Raw genomic sequence first — 25,480 nt, 5'->3', positions numbered from 1 at the left:
AAGGAGACCTATTTTGCTCGGCTGCGTCGTGCCCACAAGGTATGCAAGGGAGAGGCTGCCGTGGAGTGGCGCGTGGGGCATTTGTGGGGCTGATTGGGGGCTTGGGGTGGAAGCGCACCTTCCAGCTGGGGGCCAGGGCCTGAGGGTGGCAGGGGAGGGGGCCAGGCAGACAGGCAGTGAGGGGCTTCGGGCGGGGGTGGGGGTTGCCTGCTTGTTTGCATGTTGCCAATGATTGACACCAGCTGTGGCAGGGATTTGTGCTTGTGACCTAAGACACGGAGCCTGGCGCTTGTGAAAGATCTGGATGGGGTTTGCTTCCCCCCTCAGCCATTTGTGCAGACTTTCTCCCTTCCAGTCCCTCTTGCCCTCCTGGGGCTGGCCTTGGTGTTCCTCCTGTGCACGGCCCCTGGGGAGGGGAGGGGAGGGGAGGGGAGTCCCAGCACTGGCTTCCCCCGGGCTGCCTTTCAAGCCCCTCCTGTCCCACCCCAGCAGAACGCCTTGTCCCTCACGGAGGAGCAGCTGAGAAGGGATGTGGCGGCCGGCCGGATCCTCAGCTCTGGGGGTGCCACTAGCAGGGCCAAGCGAGCCACTGAGGTAAAGGGTGGGAGGGCTTGCAGCACGTGGCCACAACCTTTGCCCTCTGGCTGGGGGGGCACTGGGAGTGGCTGCTCCGAGCTTGGCAGAGCCTTTGCCCTGGCCAGGAGGGCTCTCTTTCTCTCCCCTCTGTCCTCTCTTTCTCTTGCTCTCTGTCTCTCGTTGCCCCTCATCTATCCCAACTGGACCCTTCTTCCCCTCCTCCTCGTGCTTCCTCTCTCTCTCTCTTGCCTCCTTCTCTCTGACTCCCAGGCCAAGGAAGCACAGCAGAGACGAGATGCTGAGATCTGGGAGATGCTGTCCCGCTTTGCCATGGGGCGGGCATCCTCCTCCAGTGCAGCTGTTCCCCCCCAGGGAGGAGACTCCTCCAGGACCCCTCCTGCAGGACTCCGGGCCCCCTCTGCTGCTGCAGCTCCTCCTCACCTCTTTCCTGCCCCCCGTCCTCTCTCTGGGTCCTCCTCCCCACGAGCTCCTCTGCTCCCGCCTTCTTTAGCAGCTGCTCCTGGCTCCCGTCCTCAGGTATGGCTCAGCCTTTTCCTGGCATGCCTGGCAGTGCTCCTGGGGAGTCTCCTGGCTTTCCCGACTGATGATCCCTCAGAGCGTGCCCTGCTTGGCACTCCTTTGGCTGATGCCCCCCCCCCCAGCTGGGATTGGACTGAGAGGTCCTCAGGTGGTCCCACCTTTCCGTCTGCGCTCCCAGGAGGGAATGCTCTTTGCTTCTTGCCCATTCACCTGGTGGGCAAGCTGCTGGGGCTTTGAGCTCTTGGTGCCCCCTGTCCTTCTGCCTCCCTCCCTCTCACTGCGTCCTCTCGCCTCTTCTGCTGCTGTCTAGTCCCAGGGAGAAGAAACTCCCAGAGGCCAGGCTAAAGACTTCAGCAACCTGCTGCCCTCCTCCCGATACCAGTCCACGGTGGCTGAGGCCACGAAGGTACTCGTGAGAGGGGCATGTGCTTGGCCTGTCCTGGGCATCCGGTCTGCAGTGCGTGTGAAGTGCGGGGTGTGTGTGTGCTTCAGGCTTCGTCCAGCCCCGAAGGGTGGGTGTCTCCTGCACAGAAAGAGAGGAGGAGGAGGAGGAAGAGGGGTGTCTTGCAAAGGAATGTGTTGGAGGAACACACGCTTTGTTGTTTCTTGGACTGCCGATGCATTTCTCTCTTCTTCTGGGCTTGGAAGGAAGCTTGCCTTGGCATCGTTGGCTCTGCTGATGCAGGCCAAGTGAAGGATTGCAGAACAGCGGTTGGGAAACAGATCTCCTTCAGCGTCTCCGTTGGGAGAGGACATGTTTCACAGATCGGTTTCTCTTTAGGGTTTGTAGAATCTTTCGGGCTCAAGTGCCATGTTCTACTGGAGAAAGTTTTCCTTCCAGACGTTTCAAGGTCAGAGCGCCTCCTCCTGCTGCAACGCCACTGAGGATGTTCTCCGCAGCTGAGAACGAAACATCTGGAAGGAAAACTTTCTCCAGTAGAACACGGCACTTGAGCCCGAAAGATTCTACAAACCCTAATGATGTTACCAGCCGTGAAAACCTGAAATCTTTGATAACGGTTTCTCTTTCCTCCAAACATCATTCTTTACTAGACGTCTTGGTGGTGGTGGTGGTGGGGGCATCTATCAGTTTTCTCCAGAAGGGTTATATTTCCAGTGGGCAAGAAAAAGACAGGAGGGTGCCTCCTTCTTCCACCATTGTGAGTTGTTCCATCAGCACAAGTCAGTAATGCCCACAGCCAGGGGCCTAGCCAAGCAACTGGCAGTGTGCTGCGCTGTGCTCCTGGAAGTGGCCTGATTCTGGCCCGGTTTCTGGTGCCTTTGGCTGTGGCTTCCTTGTAATGGCTTTTGGGGAAGAGGGGGGTGCCATGATCTGTGTTGTGCTATGAGACAGAGGCCTAATGGGCCTGGGGAGCCCGTGAGGCCTGTGTCGCAGTAGGGAGAGACAGCCTACAATACCCAGAATGCCCGGCGCTGGTTTCAGCCAATCAGCATCCAAGTAGGCTCTGAGGGGAATTGTTTAAAAGCTCTCTCAGGCCACAAACGCCGTTCTTCCCTCCTGAGAGGTCCAGCAGGCAGGTGGGCTGCTGTGCGGGGGGAAGAAAGACCCCCTCTGTGGGGGAGAGGGAGCAGGCCGAGGCCTGGGGCCTAACCGACGAGGGGCAGTTCAGACTTGTCGTGTTAGGGACGTTATGTTGATTTTCCTTCACCCATGTCACTATACAGTTTTAAAGCACTTCATACAAACATATGCAAACATATGAAGCTGCCTTCTACTGAATCAGAGTCCCTCAAAGTCAGTACTGTCTACTCAGACTGGCAGCGGCTCTCCAGGGTCTCAAGCTGAGGTTTTTCATGCCTATTTGCCTGGACCATTTTTAGTTGGAGATGCCGGGGATTGAACCTGGGACCTTCTGCTTCCCAAGCAGATGCTCTACCACTGAGCCACAGCCCCATTCATGGCTCTCCAGGGTCTCAAGCTGAGGTTTTTCACGCCTACTTGCCTGGACCCTTTTGAGTGGGAGATGCCGGGGATTGAACCTGGGACCTCCTGCTTCCCAAGCAGATGCTCTACCACTGAGCCACAGCCCCATTCATGGCTCTCCAGGGTCTCAAGCTGAGGTTTCTCACACCTATTTGCCTGGACCCTTTTGAGTTGGAGATGCCGGGGATTGAACCTGGGACCTTCCGCTTACCAAGCAGATGCTCTACCACTGAGCCACGGCCCCATTCATGGCTCTCCAGGGTCTCCAGCTGAGGTTTTTCATGCCTATTTGCCTGGACCCTTTTGAGTGGGAGATGCCGGGGATTGAACCTGGGACCTCCTGCTTCCCAAGCAGATGCTCTACCACTGAGCCACTGTCCCTCCCCTGATCTGCTCACTTGCCCTTTATTGACTTTCCCGTGTGAAACAAATCTTCTTGTTGCCCTTCGTTCCTCTGCCTGGTGTCCCCGCCTGTTTCCTTTGCCAAAGCCAGGGCCAGTCGGAAGGGCCTGGGAGGAGGGCACTGTGGGCCTTCCTGAGGGACCTCATTCCAGAGTGGGCAGCCTCAGGGGGCACCCCATCTGGGTCATGACGGGGGTGTCTGAATTGCTGCTCAGAACGGAGCGCTGGCATGGAGTTTGGGGGCCCTCTGCAGCTCCTGCCTGCCTCCTTGCCCTTGGGGCCTGCCTGCTGTGGGATGTGCGGGGCTTTCCTGGGATTGTCTCTTCTCACTGTCCTCCTTCTGTCTCAGTATTTGCTGATCTACAAGGGCTTCTCTCTGCTTCCTGACATCCCCCTCTACTGGGCACTGCCGAAGGCCTTCCTGGGGGACAAGGTAATTCCCCCCCAGGGGAGGGCGGAGGGGGACAGGAAGCCTGTCTCTGGAGAGGGGCACAAAAGACTCAGAGGAAGTGGGAAGCCAGGGAAGAAGGTGACTAGTGACAGAACCCCATCCTTTACTGAGGAGCCCCCAATCCTGCCGGTGGTGTTGGGCCTGATATTCCCCTTGGTTCTGCAGGAGCACTTTGGGGGTGAGTAAAGGGGTGGGTGGGTGGAAGGGCCCTGAGGCTGTAGGAAACCCACCAAGGGACCCTTCTTCCTTGGTGGAGCCCTGCCTTTTCCTTTGGCACTAAGAAACATCCCGTCCTGTGTAAACCCTCTTCTGATCATTTGCACATGAGGTGCAGCTGCTGAGCAGCCAGACTCTTGACTCCAGTTCCACGGCTGACGTGCCTGACATCTGAGCCAGCAGCAGCCTGACTCCAGTTTGGCACAGGTGGGAGTCCAAGACACCGGTTCTCTTGTGCTTCCTGCAGGTTGGCTCCTACGGAGGACGCCTTCGCTACACCCTTTCCTACGAGGCCGGAGGGAGAGGCTCACCGCTGCCCGATCCGAACGTTCAGATCACTGTAAGGGGGAAGGGCTGGGGTGGGCTGATCCATTGGGGGCTGAAGGCCCCTCCTTCTAAGCTGGGGAGTCTTGTGAGCAAAAATTCTACTTTGTGAGCTACCGGCATAAAAGTTGTGCATGAGCAATTTGGTTACTGCAGAAATTAGATTGTTTGGGGCCATCCTTCCTGAGCTAAGAGAAAAATGTGTGAGCCAGAGGCTACAAAACGGTGAGCTAACTCACACTAATTCAGCTTTGAGGGAACCCTCCCTTTAGTCCTCAGAGGCCTCTGGGCTCCCGAGGTTGGGGTTGCCAGCCCCAGTTGCCAGGAGTGGCAGAGTGCCACTGACAGAGACAGGGAAGGGGCTGCAATTGGCCAAGTCACTCTCTAAGCTGCAGGTTCCCTTTGCACACTGGTTAAGGGTTGGGGTGAGGAGATTAAAAGTTAACGTGGCACATTCAGTTCCCAGAGAGCCAAGACAGTAGGTATGTGCTGCAGGGTAGGCAGCAGGTGTAATGATGCAGGCTTACAACAAATGGGTCTCTCTCTGGCGGTGTCTTCTCAGGGCAATGATATCACTCTGGTCGCCTACCTTCCTGAGCTGCTGCGGCCCCATGAGCACAAGAGCTTTGAACTGGTCTTCCGGGAGGTAAGGGGCTGTCATGTCACCTGGGCTCCTCCCACACGAACACTGGCCTCTGGTGAGCCAGCAGGGCCTTTTGCTGGAGAGTCTTGCTCACTGGCAGCGGGGAATTCTGGCTGCATAGGCAAACAACAGCTCATGGAAGGGGGGAGGAGGCAGGTCTGGAGCCAGGATTCCACCCTGCTCCTGCTTGCCTTGGGGGCTTGTCCATGCCTCTGCTGGGGCAGTTCCTGTCTCGAGAACTGCCTGGTTGTGTCTGTCCACCTCCCAGCTTTGAGGGGCACAGAAGCCAACAGCCTTTTATTTCTTAAGTCTTTATGGAGCTTCTTTAGAAGCATCTGTGATTGTGCCATCAGTATTTCATTTTTTAAAACTCCCACCACTCTTGAACTCTCTTCTCCTTAAGTACGTCTGGCAATGGAATACTACCCTTCAAATTTGTCAAAATTTGCTTTCCTGAATTCCAGCCTCGATGTCTGACTATGTACAGCTTTTCCCTTCCCCAAGACTGTAAATTCCAAAATTATATGGTCTCTACTACCCAGGGTGCCCACTTTGTCAGCCAGTTCTTCCCTGTTGGTGAGAATCAAGTCCAAGATAGCAGATCCCCTTGTTTCCCTCTCCACTGTCTGGAAAATGAAGTAAGGCAGTCATTGGACCTTTTTTTTATGTGGAGTTGGACTTCCAACAGATATCTGGGCATAATTGAAGTCTCCCATGAGCCCTGGGTCTTGTCTCTTTGAAAGCTTTGTGATCTGTTCTGGGAGTGTCTCCTCCAAGTCCTCTGCCTGGCTTGGTGGTCTATAGCAGACCCCCACCATAATATCACAATTACTTCTTACTCCTTTTATTTTTATCCAGAGATTCTCAACTGAACTGCCCTGCTCGGATTCACTTATTTCCTCACAAGGATATCCCTCCTTTACATATAATGCAACTCCTCTGCCCTTCCTTATTTGTCTGTCCCTTTAAAATAAGTTGTACTGCTCAGTCCTAACATTCCCGTTGTGAGTGTCATCCCACAAAATTTCAGTAAGGCCTATTGCTATTACTTTGTTCTTTCTCCCCAGCAACACTGGAAGCGGCCAGATGGGCAGCCTGCCACCCGCGAACACCTGATGATGGCCCTGGCTGATTTGGACGAGATCCTCATCCGGGCCACCTACTCCACAGACATGGTGTCAGCCAGCATCACTGGTGTCAGCATGGAGATCACTGTGCCCACCTACACCAGCCTGCCCCGGGCACTGGAGGTAGAAGAGTGCCGCTGCCCGCCAGGATACCAGGGCCTCTCCTGCCAGGTCAGACAACCAGCTGACCCAAACTGGCTTTGAAATCTCTCAGGCACTGCAGCCTAATCCCATCTCCCCCCCATCTCTGTCTGTTACAGGACTGTGCAGCCGGATACACTCGCACAGGGGGTGGGCTTTACCTGGGCCACTGTGCCTTGTGTGAATGCAACGGACACTCGGACACTTGCCACCCAGAGACAGGCGCCTGCTCAGTAAGCAAACTGTCTTGGATCTTGACTGGCTCAGAGCTGGGGGCAGAATGAATCTTGCCTTTTGGACCGATCGCTGCTGGCAGTCGGCGATTCCCACACCCCACCCCTCCATCTTCCCTTCTCTCCCCAGAGTTGCCTCCATAACACTGCCGGGGAGTTCTGCGAGCAGTGTGCCCCTGGCTTCTACGGAGACGCCACTGCCGGCACGCCTGAAGATTGCCAGCCCTGTGCCTGTCCGCTGCTGGATCCAGAGAACCAGTGGGTATTAGTTGTGGCAGGGAGGCAAGGCAGGGAAGCAGACAGAGGTGGAGCTGACAGCTGTGTCCCTTTTCTTTGGCAGGTTCTCACGGACATGTGAAAGCCTGGGGGCCGGGGGCTACCGCTGCACTGCCTGTGAGCCTGGCTACACTGGCCAGTACTGTGAGCAGTGAGTGTCCCTCTCTATCGCCCCCTGGGGGCCACAGGACCTCAGAGCACTCCTCACTCCCACTGACCCCCTCACGAGGAAGGCAGCAGCCTTGGGGACCCAGAGATGACAGGGAGGTGGGATACCTATGGTAATGCTGCTCTGCTGGCCCCGCTGATGCAACTGCAGACCCCCCCTCCCAGAGACCTTAGCTGTGCCCACCATGAGGAAATGGCCTTGTGAGCACATTCCAGCTCCACCCAACTGCCAGACCTCTTCCTGCCAGCATTGCTGCCCAGGAAGGTGGTCTCACTGGCAAATCTCGCTCCTTCTCAGGTGTGCCCCAGGCTACATAGGGAACCCTAACATCCGTGGTCAGAAGTGTGTTCATCCAGGTAAGTGAGAGTTCCCCCCCACACACCACAGCATCAGCTGGAGGGGAAATGCCTCCTGTCTGGGTGCTGCAGAGGAGCTCTGTGGCTGCTTTCCCTCCATTTTGGTCGTGGGGCAAAGGGCTGGGGGTGGAGACCAGTGTTCCCTCTAAGCTGAGTTGGCGTGAGCTAGCTCACAGATATTTAGCCTCCAGCTCACCCATTTTGTCTTAACTCAGGAAGGATGACCCCAGAGCACACTTATTTATGCAGTAGCTCACAACTTTAATGCCAGTAGCTCACAAAGTAGAATTTTTGCTCAAAAGATTCTGCAGCTTAGAGGGAACATTGATGGAGACTTGCTGCTTTCTCAGCAGAGCTGCCAATTAACAGCAGAGAGCCCCCCCTCCTCTTTGTGTTGTGGGTTGTAACCCTTTCCCCCTTGCTCTTCAGGGGCCCCAGACCAGCCGCCACTCATTGTCCAAGTGCACCCTGCCCGGACTGCAGTGGCACAAGGCAGTGAGGTCACCCTGCACTGCCAAGTCAGCGGGCACCCTCCTCATTACTTCTACTGGTCCAGGGAGGACGGGCACCCCGTGTCAGGCACTGCCCAGCGCAGGCGGCAAGGTGAGTGATGCCAGGGGGCAGTGTTTGGGCTGAGTGCTGCATCCAATGCCTCACTGAGATCCATTGTCCAGCATGAAAATGCAGCCGGGGTGGGGTGGGGTGGGGTGGGAGAGGAGCAGAGAACCTTGCTGGAGCCAAACAGATCCTTCACTGCTCTAGGAAGTGTGTTGTAGGTACCCCCATTTGCCTCCAGTCCTGCTTCTGCTCTTTTCTTAGTTGCAAATCCTGATCAAAAGATCAGCCTTTGAAACAAGATGGGTGCTCAGGTGGGGTCAATCACCAGAGGTTGCCATGACTTCCTGGTGCACACTTGTGCACACACATTAAAAAACCCACCCTCCTTCCCCCAGATCCTTCGTTTTGCATGGGGGAGGGTGTTCCATTTTAAATCCTGGGGAGCTGGCCCAGTGGGACAAGTGCTCTGCCTTGGTGGACTGAAGTAACCAGAGAGATCACAGGATTGGTAAATGAAAAACTAAACAGGAACAACCATGATATGTTTAAAAAAAATTCAATTATTTCAAGTGTTTGATAAATATTAATACAATTCTGTGAATTCACATGGACATAAATATCTCTCAACAGTATTCAATGGGAGAGCTGGATTTGGCCACTACCAAAGGGCTTTTATTATATAAAGGATTCTGTGAATTCACATGCACATAAATATCACTTAGCAGTATTCAACAAGCACCTTCCAATCCCACGATACTCCTTTCTACTGCTGGAGACTGCCTGGTCCTCTTAACTTCAAGCATCCTTCAAGGCAATTCTCAATCTACCCCCCTTCTCTGATACCCACATTTCCCCACTTTCTCCGTTTCCCTTCCCAATAGCTGCCTTCTCGACATACCTTGCCTCCCTCTCTCTTTCCCTTTCCTCTCCAGCGCCCCTCCCCCCGCCCTGCCAAGGCCATGACACTCACCCACAGCAAATATCTAGCGCCTGGTGTGTTTCTTCACACAATGGGCCTTATTACTAGTGGTAATAATATTTCTCAAACACTTGAAATAATTGAATTGGTCTTTTGTAAACATGCTTGTTCTTGATTAATTTCCATCTGCCTTGGTGGACATCATCTTCATGAGCCAGTTGGGCGGAAAGGTCCTTCCCCTGCTGTGACCCCAGGAAGGCTCCCATTCTAGAAGTGCCTCTTGGGTTTGGAATGCACAAAGCCTTCAAGTCTGGAGGGGCCCTTTCCTGGCCTCTGAGACCAATGTGCTCCTTGGTTCCATGCAGGGGAGGAGCTGTATTTCCCCAGCATCCAGCCCTCTGAAGCTGGGGTCTACATTTGCACCTGCCGCAACCCACAGTACAGCAATGTGAGCCGGGCTGAAGTCATTGTCACAGGTGAGAAGCCAGGTGGGGAGGAAGGGTGGGGGAGGACGAGGCCTGAGTCACACCCCTCAGCAAGGCTGTGTCAAAGCAAAACGGATGTAGCTCAGGCCCCAGACTGCAGGGTGGGAGGCTGATGTGAGCTGAGCTTACGCAAAGGGGGGCCATGACTGGTATGCAGGGCAAGGGGAGTGCACGTTTCTTGGACAGCTGGAGAATGAGTGGGGGTCCATCTCAGCTAGTTGAGCAGGATGGGAAGGGGTGGGCAGGGGGCAGGAAGAGCTCATCTCTCTCTCCCACCATAGAAGCACCCAGCAAGCCTATCACAGTGACAGTCGAGGAGAAAAAGGTTCAGACCATCCAGTCGGGGAGTGACGTCACCTTTGTCTGCACCGCCAAGAGCAAGGTGAGGGCTCCCCGAAGACGTGCCAGGGGTGGGCTCTGGAGACACCCTCCGCTTGGCTGTGGGCTCTGCAAGCAGGGAGGGCCGGCAGAGCAGGGGGTGGCCCCGTCTGTGTCAGAAGGTGCGTCCAAGCACCAAAAAGAAGTGACATTGGGGAGAAGGTGGAGGAGACCAGTAGCTGAATTGCAGAAGCCCAGGGGGACTCTCTGCCATCGTGGCTGGCCCAACACCCATTTCTCTGCCGGCTCCCACCCACCCTGGGCAGCCGGAATTTGTGCCCTCAGTTGGACAAAGATTCAGATAGAAAGTGGGTGAGGAGCTGAGCAGCATGGCTTGGTGCCCCTGTGGAGCAGTTCTGCATGGCAGCACCTTGACCCTCTGCAACGGCCCAGTGAGGAGTACCAGGAACGTCACCCCCAAGTGGCAAATGCTCACACCCACGGGGCCCCCCAGGGCCGAGTCTGCTCTGCCAGCAGGAGGAGGAGTTCTACCTAGACCGCCTGCCCCAGTCCTCCATGCAGTCTAGTGGACTGTGGAGCTTGGGGTCTGGCTTCTCCTGTTCATCCTCTTGCCATTGCCACAGTCTCCTGCCTACACGCTGGTGTGGACGCGGCAGAACCACGGCAAGCTGCCCAGCCGAGCCATGGACTTCAACGGCATCCTCACCATTCGCAACGTGCAGCCCCAGGATGCTGGCATCTACGTCTGCACCGGCTCCAACATGTTTGACATGGATGAGGGCACTGCCACCCTCTATGTGCCAGGTGGGTCCCTCCCTGGGGCATCGCATGTTCGCACCTGAAAACACACACCCCCTGCTGCACACCACTCCCATCACCCTGTGCTGTCCACCTTGGGCTTCTGAGCAGAGAGAAGGAGGCTAGGAGGGGAGGAGCTGTGGCTCAGTGGCAGAGCCTCCCCAGTTCAGTCCCTGATAAAAAAGGGTCTGGCAGTAGGCACTGGGGAAGACTTCTGCCTAAGACCTGGGAGAGCGGCTGCCAGTCCGAGCAGACAGTACTGACCTTGATGGAGGTCTGAATGAGCAGAAGGCAGCTTCACATGAGGGAGGAGGGATGCTCACTGCACATCTGATGCCAAGCAGGGGCTGAGGCTGCCTCCCGGAGGACATGTTCCTGGGATTGCCTGCATCCTGCTCCCTCTGCCGTGTTGGCAAAAGGCCTGGCATGGCTTCGATGCTGCCACGTGGCTCCCATGGCACTTGGGCAGCTTCCTCTAAGACAGGGCACTTGCTTGGTTCTCATTGATTGCCAGGCAGGAGGCCTCTTGGCCTTGCTGGAGATTCTCCAAGGCTGATGTGCCGCCAAAGCCAGTCTGCCTCTCCTGAGCGTGTGACGAAGGGGCACAGAACAAAGTATTGGGGGGGGGATGTCTTCAAGATACATCAGCCTCCCTTGAGGTCATCGTCCATCCAGCAGCACTTGCATGTGCTGCTCAGCAGCCTCTCGAGGTCTCCAGAGGGGAAACCTGCCGATAGTCAACCACCCTCCTCCCTCATGCCCACCTCCAGCACTTTGTGCACGGGGATTGTGAGGGGCACCTGGCATGCATGCTTCCCACCCGGGTCCGTGTCCGATGCTATCCCTCGTTTGCAGCTCCGTCTAAGACTCAGATGTACTATGGACCGGTAGAGGTGCTGGAAGGCCACAGACCTTGTAAGTTGGCTTGGGCGGCCACTGCATGCCCTGAGCCCTGCCCTGTAGGCCCTGGCTGGCCTCTTGCCCGGCTGTTCGTGGGGCTCTCTGGCATGAAGGCCCCCCCACCCCAGACACGCGAGCATGTGCCAAGGCTGCCGTGGGGGGAAAGGGAGGCGTTTCTTCTTCCAACTGCCCCTCACATCAGACAGAACCAGGGCGTCTCTGGTGCATGCTTCACTGTCCTGAGGGCACGTTTGCAGCCGCATGGCATGGCCAGTTTCCTGGACCTGGGAGCTGTATCCCCCGACCTGGATTCCCCCCTCAAGCCTGCCCCCTCTCTTCCTGCTCTAGCTGGATCTGCCATCCCCCCCATGGCCACCATCCAGCCCTCCCAGCTGAGTGTCCAGCCAGGCCAGCCTGCCGAGTTCCGCTGCATCGCGACCGGAAGCCCCCAGCCCACGGTGGAATGGATAGGTAAGCACTGCTGTGGCAGGAGCCATGACTTCCTCTCTTTCGCCGGAGCCCAGAGGGGCAGGGGGCCGTGCAAGCAGCTGAGCCTGCCCTCCAGCAAGGCCCCACCAGCATGGCACTCTTTGGCTCCCTCTGGCGGGAGTTCTGTTAAGGAGAGCGACGTGTTGGTGCCATGGATGCTGCGACCCCTCCAACGGGGTGCCCCAGGCAGTCTGCAGAGTTCCCTTGCTTGGCCAGAGAAGAGGTCCGTGCCTGGCACAGCTGCCTCCTTGCAGGAGCTAGGGAACGGGTCACCAGTGGGACCCCACTGACACTTGGTTCTCTGCTGCAGGTGGACAAGGGGGGGTGATTTCCCCCAAGGCTCTGATTCAGGGGGGGATCCTGCGCTTCCTGGCAGTGGAGCCTTCTGACGAGTCGCAGTACTTGTGCCGTGTACGCAACAGCGCTGGCCAGCACATGGCCCGAGCCTTCTTGCAAGTGCAGAGTACGTAGGGGAGGGAGGGCTGAGCTGGGCTGGGCCAAAACTGCATGGTTGTCCCAGACACAGCTTTGGTGGGCTCTGCCTTTGGGGCGCATCTAGGATTCTGCCGGGAGGCCTGACCAAGCACTGCTCTTCTCTGTGGCAGGTGTGGGCGTGCCTCAGGTGCAGGTGAGCCCGGAGCGCACAGAGGTGCAGGAGGGCAGCACGGTGCGGCTGTATTGCCGGGCTGCCGGATCCCCTGCTGCCACCATCACCTGGGAGAAGCAAGGGGGCGCTCTGCCACCACAGGTACCCAAGGGGGAGGCCCCAAGCCTCTGCTGAGTGGAGGAGGGCACCCCTTTGAATGCGTGTGAATGGGGAGTCATTCTGTCAGTTTCTGTACTTCCTGTCTACCTCTCCTTTCTCCATGATGGGCTTCCTTTGCCCTCTTTGAGGCAGGTCAGTTCAAGGCTGGGTCAGCCAGTCAGCTTCTGTGGGATGTTTTGGATCCTAGTTTGACACTTTGTCCCAAGAAGAGTGCCCCGAAGGGTGCCTATGCTTACTTAGCGGTGAGGCAAAGGCACTCTGTACATGCTCATAGGCACTGCCCTCTTGGTTATTTCCCCCTCCTGCCCAGGGCAGACCTTCAGCATTAAAGATAGGCATGGGGGCTGCTTTGTCCAGGAGGTGGTCGAGGGAAGTTAAGTCGGAGCTTTCCCTTTTGAGGTGTCCCTTTGGGGACTTCTCTGGCTCAGAGCAGCAGGGTTCCTTCTTCCATGCTTCCCTCACTTCCTGGGGTCTCAGATCCTCTCAGCAGGGGTGGGGAGGGGACTTCTGCCTGGCTGGGGCCGAAGGGGTGGCATCATGCATAGGTGAAGCTAGAGAGCCCAGGAGCAGACTTCCTGGGGTGGCTCGAGCAAGCAAGCCCAGCCGCTCCCAGCAGAGAAAGAGGAAGGAAGAAATGCTGGCTCAGGGCGAGAGTCTGGCTGAGCATGGAGAGGGTGGCCAGCCAGGCCCAGAGTGGGCGTAACAGGCCAGCTCTATGGGATAAAACTTGTGCCCAAATGTCCCTGCCTTTGTGGTGGCCATTCGTGATGCTCCAGAGCATCCTGAACTCCAGTTCCTGGAGTTGCATCTCAAGAAAGACCAGGATCTTGGGCCACATTGAGGCATTGCCCCCAGCCCTATGGGCTGACCAAGCCCTTCCTTTCATGCTCGCCTTCCTTCACTCTTTCTTTCTCTCTCGCCTCTGGGGCCACCCTCTCTGCCTCGCTCTCTCTCCTTGGCAAGGCTGTGGCTGTCTTTGGCTTCTTCCACTTCCAAGGTGGCAGCCTGGAAGTTCTCCGGCAGCGGATCCAGGAGCTCCAGCAGGTAGCGTCCCCCCCCCCCCCCCAGCATGAGCTGGTCCCTACAACTGTGTGTCTGCTACCCCGTCCCCGCTGGTTTCTCTCTGTCTCACTTCCTGTCTGATTCTCTAGTTATCTCATCCAGCCAAGTGGGATCTGGAATGCCCAAGGTCCATGGGGCGGTGGGAAGGGCTCAGCCTGCCTTCCTCTCCACTCTGGTGGGAGTGGCTGGATGTTCTCTGCACAGCAAGAGAGACCTTCTTTGGTTTTAGTCTCATCCACTGAGAGTTTGTTGGGGGCTCCTTTTTGCATAGCCCTGGCCTGCGTTTTCCCCCTTCCCCCCGCCTTGGGTGCTGAGTGGTGGTGCCATGATTCTCCTTCCTGCTTGCAGTCCCGCGCAGAGAGGACAGACATTGGGACCCTGGTGATTCCCTCCATCACCACGGCGGACAGTGGGGTGTACCTGTGTGTGGGGAGGAGTGCAGCAGGAGTTGGCCAAGCACGGATCGTGGTGGAGGTCACCCGAGGTGAGAGATCTCATGCTGCTTTCAGCTGCGCACCAGGCCCCCATCTTGGGGGTCTGCCAGAAAGGGGGCAGAGTGGAAGGCCACCCAGTCATAGAGTTGGAAAAGACCTCCAGGGTCGTCCAGTTCAACCCCCTTCACAAATACATACGTATATCCTTAGTGACCCCTGCTCCATACCCAGAAGATGGCAAAAACCACCAGGACCCCAGTCCAAACTGGCCTGGAGAAAAATTGCTGACTGACCCTGAAGTGGCAATCAGCATTTCCCTGAGTGTGTAAGAAGGTGCCACAAGAACTAAACACTGATGCAACCCTTCCTGCCCCCCCATGATCTGCCTAATAAGCATTCCATCTATTATTGTGTTGTTCACCTTAAATGTTGTTAGCCGCCCTGAGCCTGCTTCGGCGGGGGAGGGCGGGATACAAATAAAATTTTACATTACATTCCTTCATCCAAATCGTTTATAAAGATGCTGAACAAAACAGGCCCCAAGTCAGACCCTTGAGGCACTCCACTTGGCACTCCTCTCCAAGAGGATGAGAAACCATTATGGGGAGGGACGGTGGCTCAGTGGTAGAGCATCTGCCTGGTAAGCAGAAGGTCCCAGGTTCAATCCCCAGCATCTCCAAAAAAGGGTCCAGGCAAAGAGGTGTGAAAAACCTCAGCTGGAGACCCTGGAGAGCCGCTGCCAGTCTGAGTAGACAAGACTGACTTTGATGGACCAAGGGTCTGATTCAGTATAAGGCAGCTTCATATGTTCATATATTCATTCACAAGTACTCTTTGGGTCAGCCAGTTACAGATCCACCTAACTGTGACAGGATCCAAACCACATTTTACCAACTTGTCAGCAAGGGCATTGTGAGGAACCTTCTCCAAAGCCTTGCTGAAAGCCAGATGATCGATCCAGGCCCTCTGGGTTTGCTGGGGCATTCCGAACACTCTCAGGTTTCTGACTTTCTCCCTGCTGGTCTTGGCAGCTGCAGGCGCTCCTCCCACTGTGAGAATTGAGTCGTCTTCCTCATCGGTTGTCGAGGGCCAGACCCTGGATCTGAACTGCATCACTGCTGGCCAAGCAGCTGGGACTGTGACGTGGTACCGGCGAGGAGGATCCCTGCCAGCTGGTCACCAGGTAGCCCCCCCTACTCACAGCCAAACTCCCCTCAACCAGAGCGAAGCGCCACAAGGCAGTTGGCTGCTGGGCATGGAGTGCTTCCTGGCAGGGCATCTGTAGGGGCATCCTTGCTGGGGCAGAAGCTGGTGGCACATCCTGCTGGCTCTGGCACAGAAGGAGGGAAGGCCAGTTGCTCCCAGGGCCTGGTGACCCCCAAGAGCCTCTTTCCAAATCCTCCCCAGGTCTCTGGGCCACATCTGCGGATTCTGCACATTTCAGCAGCTGACTCTGGTGAATATGTCTGTCGTGTTAGCAATGGCGCTGGCCCCAAGGAAGCCTCCATCACTGTGACTGTCCAGCAGAGCTCCAGTGCCTCACAGGGTAAGGCTCCCCCAGGAGAGACTCCCGGCTCTGGAGGGTCTCCTCCCCTCCATGCTTGCTGGCGTGGGCAGAGGGCCAGCTGCCCCAACTGTGAGGGACGGTGGCTCAGTGGTAGAGCATCTGCTTGGGAAGCAGAAGGTCCCAGGTTCAATCCCTGGCATATCAAAAAAAAAAGGCTCCAGGCAAATAGGTGTGGAAAACCTCAGCTTGAGACCCTGGAAAGACGCTGCCAGTCTGAGAAGACAATACTGACTTTGATGGACCAAGGGTCTGATTCAGTATAAGGCAGCCTCATGTGTTCATATGTTCAACATATCCAGTCTGGCAAGGAATTTATGGGGGAGGGAGACAGCTAGGGCACAGGGTTCTCCTGCTTTGTATAGGGTGTGAATCAGGTCCCCATTGTAAGCCCCGTAGCTGTCCTGAGTCTCTCTTTGGTGCCGCTGTCCCTTTCTGCTGCTCTCTGGGGTAACCCCCAAACCCACTGGATGTGACCTGCTGCAGCCGAATATCTCCTGCTAAACCAAGTTCCATATCCAGCAGCACCCTGAACCGGCACTGCTGTTTAGAGGCTCCACCAAGTTGCCATAACTTTTGTTCTTCGTTTCATTGGCCACTGCTGCTGCCAGAAGTCATCTTTGCGTGTTTTATGATGCTTTACATTTGTGCAGTCCTCTTTGAGAGCCACTTTGCTGGGAAAGTAAGACCTGAATATTCAGTGGTGGATTTCCTGACGACTGTTCTGTTCAGTGGGTTGGATCCTGCCAGTCTCTCCTGCCAGCAGAGGTGCTTTTCTCACGTGCATCTTGCATTGAGGAGAACTCCATCCACTGGAGGAAAGGACTTCTGTTGGGGGGCAGATTCATGGTCTCAGGCCAGAGGGGGTTCTGTCCTGCCGCCTCTCCTCATGCTGTGTTTCCTGTCTCACCAGAGGCCTCTCCCATCCGCATCGAGTCTCCATCGTCTGGCATCCCTGAGGGACAGGCCTTGGACCTGAACTGCCTGGTTGCTGGACACGCCCAGCCCAGAGTCACGTGGTACAAACGAGGGGGGGCGCTCCCTGCTAATCACAAGGTATGGCTGTTGTGGGGGGAGCAGCTGTGTCTTCCTGCTCCCTTGTTTGGGGCTGCTGCTCACCCCCCCCCCCCCGGCTCACCCTCTCACCCCTTCAGATTTCTGGCTCCCGCCTGCGGGTTCTTCAGGCCTCAGCAGCAGACTCTGGCGAATACGTGTGTCGAGTGAGCAGTGGCGGCACCGTCCATGAGGCCTCTGTTGTGGTCACCATCTACAGCACCTCCCAAAGTGAGCCCCAAGCCCTGTCTTCTCCTTGGCCAGAGTCTGTGCCCCTCTAGACAGGTCCAGTCCACTCAGCCAGCCTGGTCCTTCGGGCCTAAAAGCTGAGGCAGGATTTAAAAAAAAATTGTGTGTGTGTTCATCGTGTGTGTATGTGTGCAGGTGCATATTTGCATCTGCAAGTTGTGTCAACCTGTAGTGACTGGACCCCTACTGGGGCCTGAAGGATATTCAGGGAGGTGGCTGAATAATCCTGCCCTCGCCTCTCGACTGGGTATTTCAAGGGCAATCTCCCATCCAAATCCTTGCCAGAGCCGACCCTCCTCAGCTGATGAGATTGGGCTTGCCTGGGCTATCCAGGTCAGGTCAAAGTTGAGGCAGGATAGAAAGAAGGATGAGGCTCTTCAGGACCCTAGCAGGGGTCAGGCATGCCCTGTAGCTGGCCACAAGTCCTTGAGGGATGCTCTGGGCCTCCCAGTCCTGGAGGAGAAGGGGGGAAAGAGAGCAGCTGAAGAGGCCACCTCGTGGAGCAGCTGGTGCTGAGTCAGGCCTTGGACGGCCTGCTCACCAGAGCCTGGGGTCTGCTCTGCCTCCCCCTTAAGCCTCAGGCATCACCCCACCTGTGAGGATCGAGTCTTCGTCCCCCTCTCTTGTGGAAGGACAGACCTTGGATCTCCACTGTGTCGTCGCTGGCCAGCCGGGCACCACTGTCACCTGGTACAAGCGAGGCGGGTCCCTGCCAGCCGGTCACCAGGTACATAGGTGGTCTGTTTTGGGGAACTGGGGTGGTGTGGGTTATCTAGGGATGGATTCCTCCTTTCTTCCCTGGCCAGCTTCTTGGTCTCTGGGATGGAACCCTCAGGCACAAGGAGTGGTTGGAAAGAGACCCTGCAAAATGGACTCCTCTCCATTCCCAGAGAGAATGGGGTCACCTCTGTTCCTGCTGCCATTTTGCTCCGCTGGGGCAGAGTAGAGGGGTTCCCCCAGCTGCACTTGGGGTTTTTCTCTGCTTCCACTTGGAGGCAGAAGAATAGTCAAGAAGCTCCTGGGGGAGCAGATTGAGTGACAGCTCCCCCCCCTTAATGCCAGGACTGCTTACCGAGTGCATATTCTGCCCCCCCCCTTCCAGGTCTCTGGCTCCCACCTGCGCATCCCCCAGGCCTCCCCCGCTGACTCTGGGGAGTACGTCTGCCGGGTCAATCTGGATTCTGTTGTCCGCGAAGCCTCCGTCATGGTCGGCAGGACTGGCTCCTCGCCCAGTAAGGGGGTGTCGGAGCTCTGCAGGAGCCGTGGGGGAGGGGAGTTCTCTCAGCTTGCCCAGTCTTCACACAGCTCTCTTGACTGCTTCCCCCAGCCCTGGGCATCACCCCCTCCATGAAGATCGAGGCTTCCTCACCTCATGTTGCAGAAGGGCAGACCCTGGAGCTGGACTGCACTGCTGCCCACCAGGAGCAGGCCACGGTGACGTGGTACAAGCGCGGCGGGTCCCTGCCTGCCAACCACCAGGTGCGAGAGCCCCACCCAGGGGCGGGGAATCTACCTGAAGGCTCCACGCAGCACTCAGGGTCTTCCACGTTCTGCTGAAGTGGCAGGAGAAGCAGCCAAATGTGGGCTCCTGTCTTGGGAAAATGGAAGAGAGGTCAAGATGGGGGGGGGGCGGGCTGAGGATAGCAGCTGTCTCATCAGAAGTATGCTTCTGGATCAGACCAGTGAGGATCCATCTAGCCCAGCAGCCAGCTCTTCTGGAGGGCCAGCAAACAAGGCACTGAGCCCGAGACCTTCCCAGCACCGGGATTCAGAGGCTGACTCCCTCTGGAGGTGGAGGTTCCCCTCAGTCACTGATAGACCCCTCCTCTGTTAACCCCCTGTGCTCATCCTCTGGCAGTGAATCCCACAATTTAATGATGCATTGAGTAAAGAAGTATTGCTTTTTTTGTGCGTCCTGAATATATCACCCATCAAGTTCAGCCCAGGTTCTAGTATTATGGGGGAGGGAGAAAGAGCTCTCTCTATCCACTTTCTCGGGGGGGGGGGGGGGGAAACAACCTCTGCATAATTTTAGAAACCTCTATCACCTTTTTTAAAAAAGCTGAAAAGTCCAGCCTCATTGGAAAGCTGCTCCAGCCCCTTCGCCCCCTTGGTTGCCCTCTTCTCATAGGAGCCCTGTGACATAGGCCACTGCTCTCCTCCCCATATTGTAGAGGGCAAGTGGGGGTCTGGGGCACCCGGAGCATTCAGCGTGTGGGTAAAACGTATACAGGGGATGACCTGATGGGCATCTCAGTTCTCGGTCATGGTGGTGCCGTGTCAGCTTCAGGGTGGCTTTGGGCAGCCTGGTGTCTGGTCAAGGCCTCTCTGTTTTCTTCCTGCATCTTCCCCTGGCTTCCTCCCTTCCAGGCCTTTGGATCCCACCTGCGACTGGTGCAGGTCTCCCCGGGGGATTCTGGCGAATATGTTTGCCGCATCAGCTCTGGCACCTCCACCCAGGAAGCCTCTGTCTTTGTCAGCATCCGGCAGGGCAGCTCCGACTCCTTCCGTAAGCCTGAGTTTCCCATGGCAGTCCTGTCCTCCGCCCCGTGGGGAGAGCCACTGCCTTCATCCTTGCTGGGTGCTCCTTGGTCCAATCCAGGAGGTTCTTATGGGCGTGTGTCTCTCTTGCAGCCCCCGGGGTGACTCCTCCCGTGCGAATTGAGTCGTCCTCCACCTCTCCTGCGGAGGGACACACGCTGGACCTGACATGTCTCGTGGCCGGCCCCTCTCCGGCTAGAGTGACCTGGTACAAGCGGGGGGGGCCCCTCCCCTCCAACCACCAGGTACAGAGCCAGCAGCGGTGCTTGGGGCTCGGAGGCCAAAACTCTGAAGGTGGGGGTGGGGGATTTGTGGATGACCTTCTAAGGTCTGCATCACCTGTGAGACACTCAGCAGCATCCATGGGGGCCTCTTTCTGCCCTTCCAGTGTCCAAGTGGTTTGCGGCTCCCTCCAGGAGCTGAGCTGGGAATAGAGCAGCACCCTGGGGCCCACCTCCCTCCCTCCCTCCCTGGTTCAGCTGACTTGGTCTCCCTCTCCCACCAGGTCTCCGGCTCCCTCCTGCGCATCCCCCAGGCCTCAACAGCTGATTCTGGGGAGTATGTCTGCCGGGTCAGCAACGGCACATCTGTTCACGAGGCCTCTCTCATTGTCACCATCCAGGGCGGGCCAGGGGCCTCTTACTGTAAGTTCTGCTTCCAAAGGGCTCAGGCTGGGGTAGAAATGCTCTCGCTGGCTGGTCTTCGTGGGGTGTGGAAGGACAAGGGAAAGCCAAGGAAATGGCTCCCTCCCTGCTGGGCCTCAGCCCAATCCAGCCGCTCTCTCTCTGTCTCTTCGGGTTTCCTTCTTGCTGCTGCTGCTGATTCAATGGGGCTGGGTGCTTCTACAGGTGGGCTTCCTCCCACCAAGGCCTTTTCCACACAGATTGTCTGCCCTGGATTCCATGCTGCTGGGACACAGGTTTCTCCCTTGCTTCCCCACAACATGGTTTGTGCAGCTCCTGGGGTTTCACCAACTTCCCCCCAGTCTTCCTAAAGCCTTCTTTGCAGTGAAGTTTTGGGAAAGAGCAGAGCAAAGGCTGGGCGGCTGCTAAGTGGGTGGGAAAACATGGCAGCCATTTTCGGGACCCTGTCCCCACGGTGGTCATTTCCCTCCCCCACCACCAGGAGGTGCTTTTTAAAAATCAGCCATTGAATATCACCATATCAACATCACATGATAATATTATGTGTAACAGGCTCTCTAAATTTCCAGCCTCCATTTTTTAAAAATGCAGCTGTTTACCTGCTTCCTTTGCGGAAGCAGAAGGGGACAGGCATCGCTCCTCAACACAAGGTGACAGAAGCGTCCTTTTTAAACGAAAGCTGAGAATTCAAGGAGGGACCCTTGGTCTGGGGAGCAGAGCATCTTCTTGGCATGCAGAAGGCCCCAAGTTCAGTCCCCAGCAGCTCCAATTAAAAGGACCAGGCAGGAGGTGAAGTGAAAGGCCTCTGCCTAAGATAGGGTTGCCAGCCTCCAGGTGGGGCCTGGAGATCTCCCGCTTTCACAACTGGTCTCCAGCTGGCAGAGCTCAGCTCTCCTGGGAGAAAATGGCTGCTTGGAAGGGTGGGCTCTCTGGCATGGTACCCTGCTGAGTCCCCTCCCTTCCCCAAACCCCGCCCTCTCCTGGATCCACCCCCGAAGTCTCCAGGGTCTTCCAACAGAGAACTGGCAACTCTAGCCTGAGGCCCTGGAGAGCCACTGCCAGCCTGAGTAGACAATTCTGACCTGGATGGACCCTCAAGGGCCTGCTTCCGCAGAAGGCAGCTTCCTGTGTGTTCAGTTCAGAAAAGCCGTTGTACATGTTGATAGAATGCTATATCAAGCCAAGCTATATCAAGGAGAGCCAGTGTGGTGTAGTGGTTAAGTGTGCGGACTCTTATCTGGGAGAACCGGGTTTGATTCCCCGCTCCTCCACTTGCACCTGCTGAGATGGCCTTGGGTCAGCCATAGCTCTGGCAGAGGTTGTCCTTGAAAGGGCAGCTGCTGTGAGAGCCCTCTCCAACCCCACCCACCTCACAGGGTGTCTGTTGTGGGGGAGGAAGGTAAAGGAGATTGTGAGCCGCTCTGAGACTCTTCGGAGTGGAGGGCGGGATAGAAATCCAATATCTTCATCTATCTCACAGGGTGTCTCTTGTGGGGGGGGGAGGGAAAGGAGATTGTGAGCCGCTCTGAGACTCTTCGGAGTGGAGGGCGGGATATAAATCCAATATCTTCATCTACCTCACAGGGTGTCTGTTGTGGGGGAGGAAGGTAAAGGAGATTGTGAGCCGCTCTGAGACTCTTTGGAGTGGAGGGTGGGATATAAATCCAATATCTTCATCTACCTCACAGGGTGTCTGTTGTGGGGGAGGAAGGTAAAGGAGATTGTGAGCTGCTCTGAGACTCTTCGGAGTGGAGGGTGGGATATAAATCCAATATCATCATCATCATCATCATCTTCTTCTTCTTCTTCTTCTTCTTCTTCTTCTTCTTCTTCTTCTTCTTCTTCTTCTTCTTCTTCTTCTTCTTCTTCTTCTTCTTCTTCTTCTTCTTCTTCTTCTTCTTCTTCTTCTTCTTCTTCTTCTTCTTCTTCTTCTTCTTCTTCTTCTTCTTCTTCTTCTTCTTCTTCTTCTTCTTCTTCTTCTTCTTCTTCTTCTTCTTCTTCTTCTTCTATATAATGACAGTTCAGTTGTTAATTTTAAAAGTAACTGAAAAAAACTTGGTGCCCCAGGAGAGTGGAGTGGCCTCTGCCAAGGAGCTGGAGCATGGAAACTGTGGGGAAGCCCCCTTGCCCCACTGATGGGGAAACCACACAAACCTGACCCTCCCCCCCCCCTCCCAGAAACCACCCAGGAGGCTTTTTCTTGCTTGGTAGTTGTATTAGTGCTATTGTGTCTGAGCAAGCTCTCTGATGGGCGGGGGGGAGGGGGAAGTGAGGGGAGAACAGGCCTTTTGGGCTTTGGCCCCAGCCTGGTGGAATCAGCTCCCTGTGGAGATCCGGGCCCTACCTGGTTTGATTCCATTTCGTAGGGCCTGCAAGACGGAGCTGTTCCACCAGGCCTTCCTTCTTTCCATCTGCTTGGCCTCCCTTGCCTGTCGGGATGCTATATTATCCTACCTTCATTTATTATTTTCATCTCTGGGCCCACTGCTGTACTGATATATAGAATGTGCTCAGTGGAAACCACCACCTGTGACATATGTGCTATTTGTTTTATTGTATTTTACGGTTTTAGCTTGTAGTTTTTGATTGTTTTAAGTTTTGTTGTTTTCCGCCTTGAGCCCACTTGTAGGAAAGGGTGGGATACAAATTAACAAAAACAAATAAATAGATAAACCACCCCAGTGCGGGCAGGAAAGGTCTGAGCTGCCTTGCTAGCAGGACTTCCATCCCAGAATTACTGTGATCCTTCCCAAAACACCAGAGAAAAGGAGGTTTAGGCAGAATTAAGGAGAGCTTGGGGGAAAGCCAGACAGCACAGAAAAGCTCCACAGCACTCTGGGGGAAAGAGGGAAAACCCCTCCTCCTTCCCGCTGTCCCCAAAGCACCGGTGTGGAAAATGCTGTGGTCCCAATCCACCCCCTTTTCCTCTGGCTTTTCCAGCTGTGGGCGTCACCCCCCCAATCCGGATTGAGACCTCATCATCCTCTGTTGTTGAGGGGCAGACGGTGGATCTGAATTGCTTGGTTGCGGGTCAGTCTCAGCCCCAGGTCATGTGGTACAAACGAGGTGGTGCCCTGCCAGTCAACAGCCAGGTAAGGAAGGCAGCTGGGGGGGAGGGGAGGTGGGGGAAGGCCAGAGGGCTGTCAGGGGGGAAAAGCAGTGGAGTCCTTTCAGGGGAAGGAGGGTGTAAGATGGGGGGGGGGGGAACTGCAAGCCATACGGGGCTGCAGGGTTCCTCTCTTGCAGCAGAGCATCTGAAGGAAGCCAAGTGCCCCGGGCAAGGAAAGAGCACGGTGGGGAGGAAGGCATGTTTTCCCGAAGGCTGCACCACAGCCCCATTCACTCCAGGCTTGCTGAGGGGACCAATCTGGTCACCTCTTTGTTTTCTCCCTGCCCACAGATCTTGGGATCACGCCTCAGGATCTTGCAGGCCTCGACGAGCGACTCGGGAGAGTATGTTTGCCATGTGAGTGATGGCGCCACCCCCCTGGAGGCCTCCGTCATCGTCTCCATCCCCAGCAGTGCCGCCTCCACTTACCGTACGTCTTTCTCAGGGCTCCTCCAGGGGATCTCTGGACTGAGGGGAGGTGGAAGACCCTTTCTGTGGCCCTTGGGAGCAGTGATGCTCCCTCTGCTCTGGGCTCCCGTGGGGCTGAGTGTTTTTGGCACTTTCAGGAGGGAAGCTTCCCCTCTCCCCCCCCCCCCCCGGAAAGGTTGGGAGAAGGGAGGTGGAAGACCCAGGAGTGGAAAGCTTGGGCTCCCTGATACTGCTTAATTTCTGCAGCAGTGGGTTCAGGGCAGCCTCTGGTCTGGAAAACAGGAAGCAGGAGGGCTGGGAGAGGCGGTGGTCTTGCAGGCCCCATTCCCACTGACGGAGGAGGCAGTCGTGGGTCTCTTCCTTGGTGCAGGAACCCTGAAAGTTCTTTCTCCCAGGAGAGCCGTCTTCTCTCTGGGTGGTGACTGCTGCACTGACAAGCCTCTCCGAACACCAGCTGTGTCAGGTCCTCAGCTAGAGCTCTGAGAGTGAAGCCAGGGGGAGAGCAAGAGTTTCCCAGCCACTGGAAGGGAGTGGGCAGAGTGGAGCTGGGGAAGGGGGGGGTGCGGCAGGGGGGCTTCCTCTCCACCGGTCAATTCATCTCCTGTCTGGTTTGCCTCTGGCAGCTTCAGGCATCGTGCCCCCGGTGAGGATTGAGTCTTCGTCCTCATCACTCATGGAGGGACAGACCTTGGAGCTGAACTGCCTTGTGGCTGGCCAGACACAGCCCAAAGTCACGTGGTTCAAGAGGGGGGGTGCCCTCCCAGCCAACCACCAGGTATGGAGAAGATGTGCCCAAACCGCCCACACACACACACATGGGCAGGGCTTTGCTGGGCAATGTCCCTTTGCCCTCTGGGAGGTTTGGTTCTTCTGGCTGCAGGATTTCAGTGGGGGGTGGGGGCTGCAGCAGTTCCTGTGGCCATAGAGGGTGCAGAATCCGAGCAGGGGAAATGAGGCCTCCTCCCCCACCAACACTTTTCCCCCTCGGGCAGGTTGTGGGCACCCGCCTGCGCATCCCTCAGGTCTCCTCGGCCAATTCTGGGGAGTATGTCTGTCGCGTCAGCAGTGCTGCAGTCACCCAGGAGGCTGTGCTGGTGGTCACCATCCAAGACCACGACAGTTCACCTCGACGTGAGTTCTGGTGCCCTGACCTGGCCCCCTCTCCTTGGGGCGGGTGGCTGTGGGGGGGCCATCCTTGCGCCTGACCCTTTTGCTTTCCCCTTTGCCACTCCAGCTGCTGCCCCCCCTCTGAGGATTGAGCCTTCGTCGCCCTCCGTGGTTGAGGGACAGACCTTGGATTTGACTTGCATCGCTCCAGGCCAGCCGCACACCACCTTCACCTGGCACCGCCAAGGGGGCGCTCTGCCTGCCAGCCACCAGGTGTGGAGACGGCCTCTAGTGCTCCGAGGGTCAGGAACAGTGGGGGGCACCCTTGCTGTTCCTGAGGCATGGCCTGCTAGGAAGGCCTCCCCCTCCCCCCCGAACAGATACCCTGGGCAAATGTGGGCTGCGGGGGGGGGGGGGGAGCCTGGACTCTATGGATGCCTCCTCCAGCCCCAGCCCTCTCCTCTGCACACAGGTCTCCAATTCCCACCTGCGGCTGGTCCACCTCAGCCCAGCCGACTCTGGCGAATATGTGTGCCGCGAGCGAGGCGTTGCCGTCCCTCGAGAGGCTTCCTTTGTGGTCTCCGTGCCATCTGGCACCAGCGCCTCTTCCCGTATGTCTGGAGGTCCGAGTGGGG

At 56.6% G+C, this 25,480-nt stretch overlaps 1 protein-coding gene across 1 annotated transcript in view; it reads left to right on the top strand.

Annotated features, from left to right (window-relative positions):
• HSPG2 (heparan sulfate proteoglycan 2) overlaps positions 1-25,480 on the top strand; it is a 72,780-nt gene that overhangs the window by 30,787 nt on the left and 16,513 nt on the right. Inside the window, exons 36-68 of the mRNA XM_060259581.1 lie at positions 4,378-4,470; positions 5,017-5,100; positions 6,165-6,395; positions 6,485-6,598; positions 6,729-6,856; positions 6,939-7,025; positions 7,341-7,399; positions 7,829-8,002; positions 9,242-9,352; positions 9,643-9,743; positions 10,324-10,504; positions 11,354-11,413; positions 11,747-11,869; positions 12,198-12,350; positions 12,493-12,635; positions 13,617-13,697; positions 14,064-14,199; positions 15,181-15,332; positions 15,557-15,695; positions 16,627-16,769; positions 16,868-16,997; positions 17,591-17,742; positions 18,118-18,247; positions 18,343-18,494; positions 19,386-19,524; positions 19,650-19,801; positions 20,062-20,200; positions 23,141-23,292; positions 23,601-23,739; positions 24,362-24,513; positions 24,731-24,869; positions 24,973-25,118; positions 25,318-25,456. Of these exons, the coding sequence (XP_060115564.1) occupies positions 4,378-4,470; positions 5,017-5,100; positions 6,165-6,395; positions 6,485-6,598; positions 6,729-6,856; positions 6,939-7,025; positions 7,341-7,399; positions 7,829-8,002; positions 9,242-9,352; positions 9,643-9,743; positions 10,324-10,504; positions 11,354-11,413; positions 11,747-11,869; positions 12,198-12,350; positions 12,493-12,635; positions 13,617-13,697; positions 14,064-14,199; positions 15,181-15,332; positions 15,557-15,695; positions 16,627-16,769; positions 16,868-16,997; positions 17,591-17,742; positions 18,118-18,247; positions 18,343-18,494; positions 19,386-19,524; positions 19,650-19,801; positions 20,062-20,200; positions 23,141-23,292; positions 23,601-23,739; positions 24,362-24,513; positions 24,731-24,869; positions 24,973-25,118; positions 25,318-25,456 (4,354 nt within the window). The remainder of the gene's footprint in view (positions 1-4,377; positions 4,471-5,016; positions 5,101-6,164; positions 6,396-6,484; positions 6,599-6,728; positions 6,857-6,938; positions 7,026-7,340; positions 7,400-7,828; positions 8,003-9,241; positions 9,353-9,642; positions 9,744-10,323; positions 10,505-11,353; positions 11,414-11,746; positions 11,870-12,197; positions 12,351-12,492; positions 12,636-13,616; positions 13,698-14,063; positions 14,200-15,180; positions 15,333-15,556; positions 15,696-16,626; positions 16,770-16,867; positions 16,998-17,590; positions 17,743-18,117; positions 18,248-18,342; positions 18,495-19,385; positions 19,525-19,649; positions 19,802-20,061; positions 20,201-23,140; positions 23,293-23,600; positions 23,740-24,361; positions 24,514-24,730; positions 24,870-24,972; positions 25,119-25,317; positions 25,457-25,480) is intronic.

Source organism: Heteronotia binoei, chromosome 18, assembly GCF_032191835.1.
Source record: "Heteronotia binoei isolate CCM8104 ecotype False Entrance Well chromosome 18, APGP_CSIRO_Hbin_v1, whole genome shotgun sequence".
NCBI classification, from domain to species: Eukaryota; Metazoa; Chordata; class Lepidosauria; order Squamata; family Gekkonidae; genus Heteronotia; species Heteronotia binoei.
Note: the sequence above shows the minus strand (reverse complement) of the source record. Positions and strands in the feature narration are given on the sequence as shown.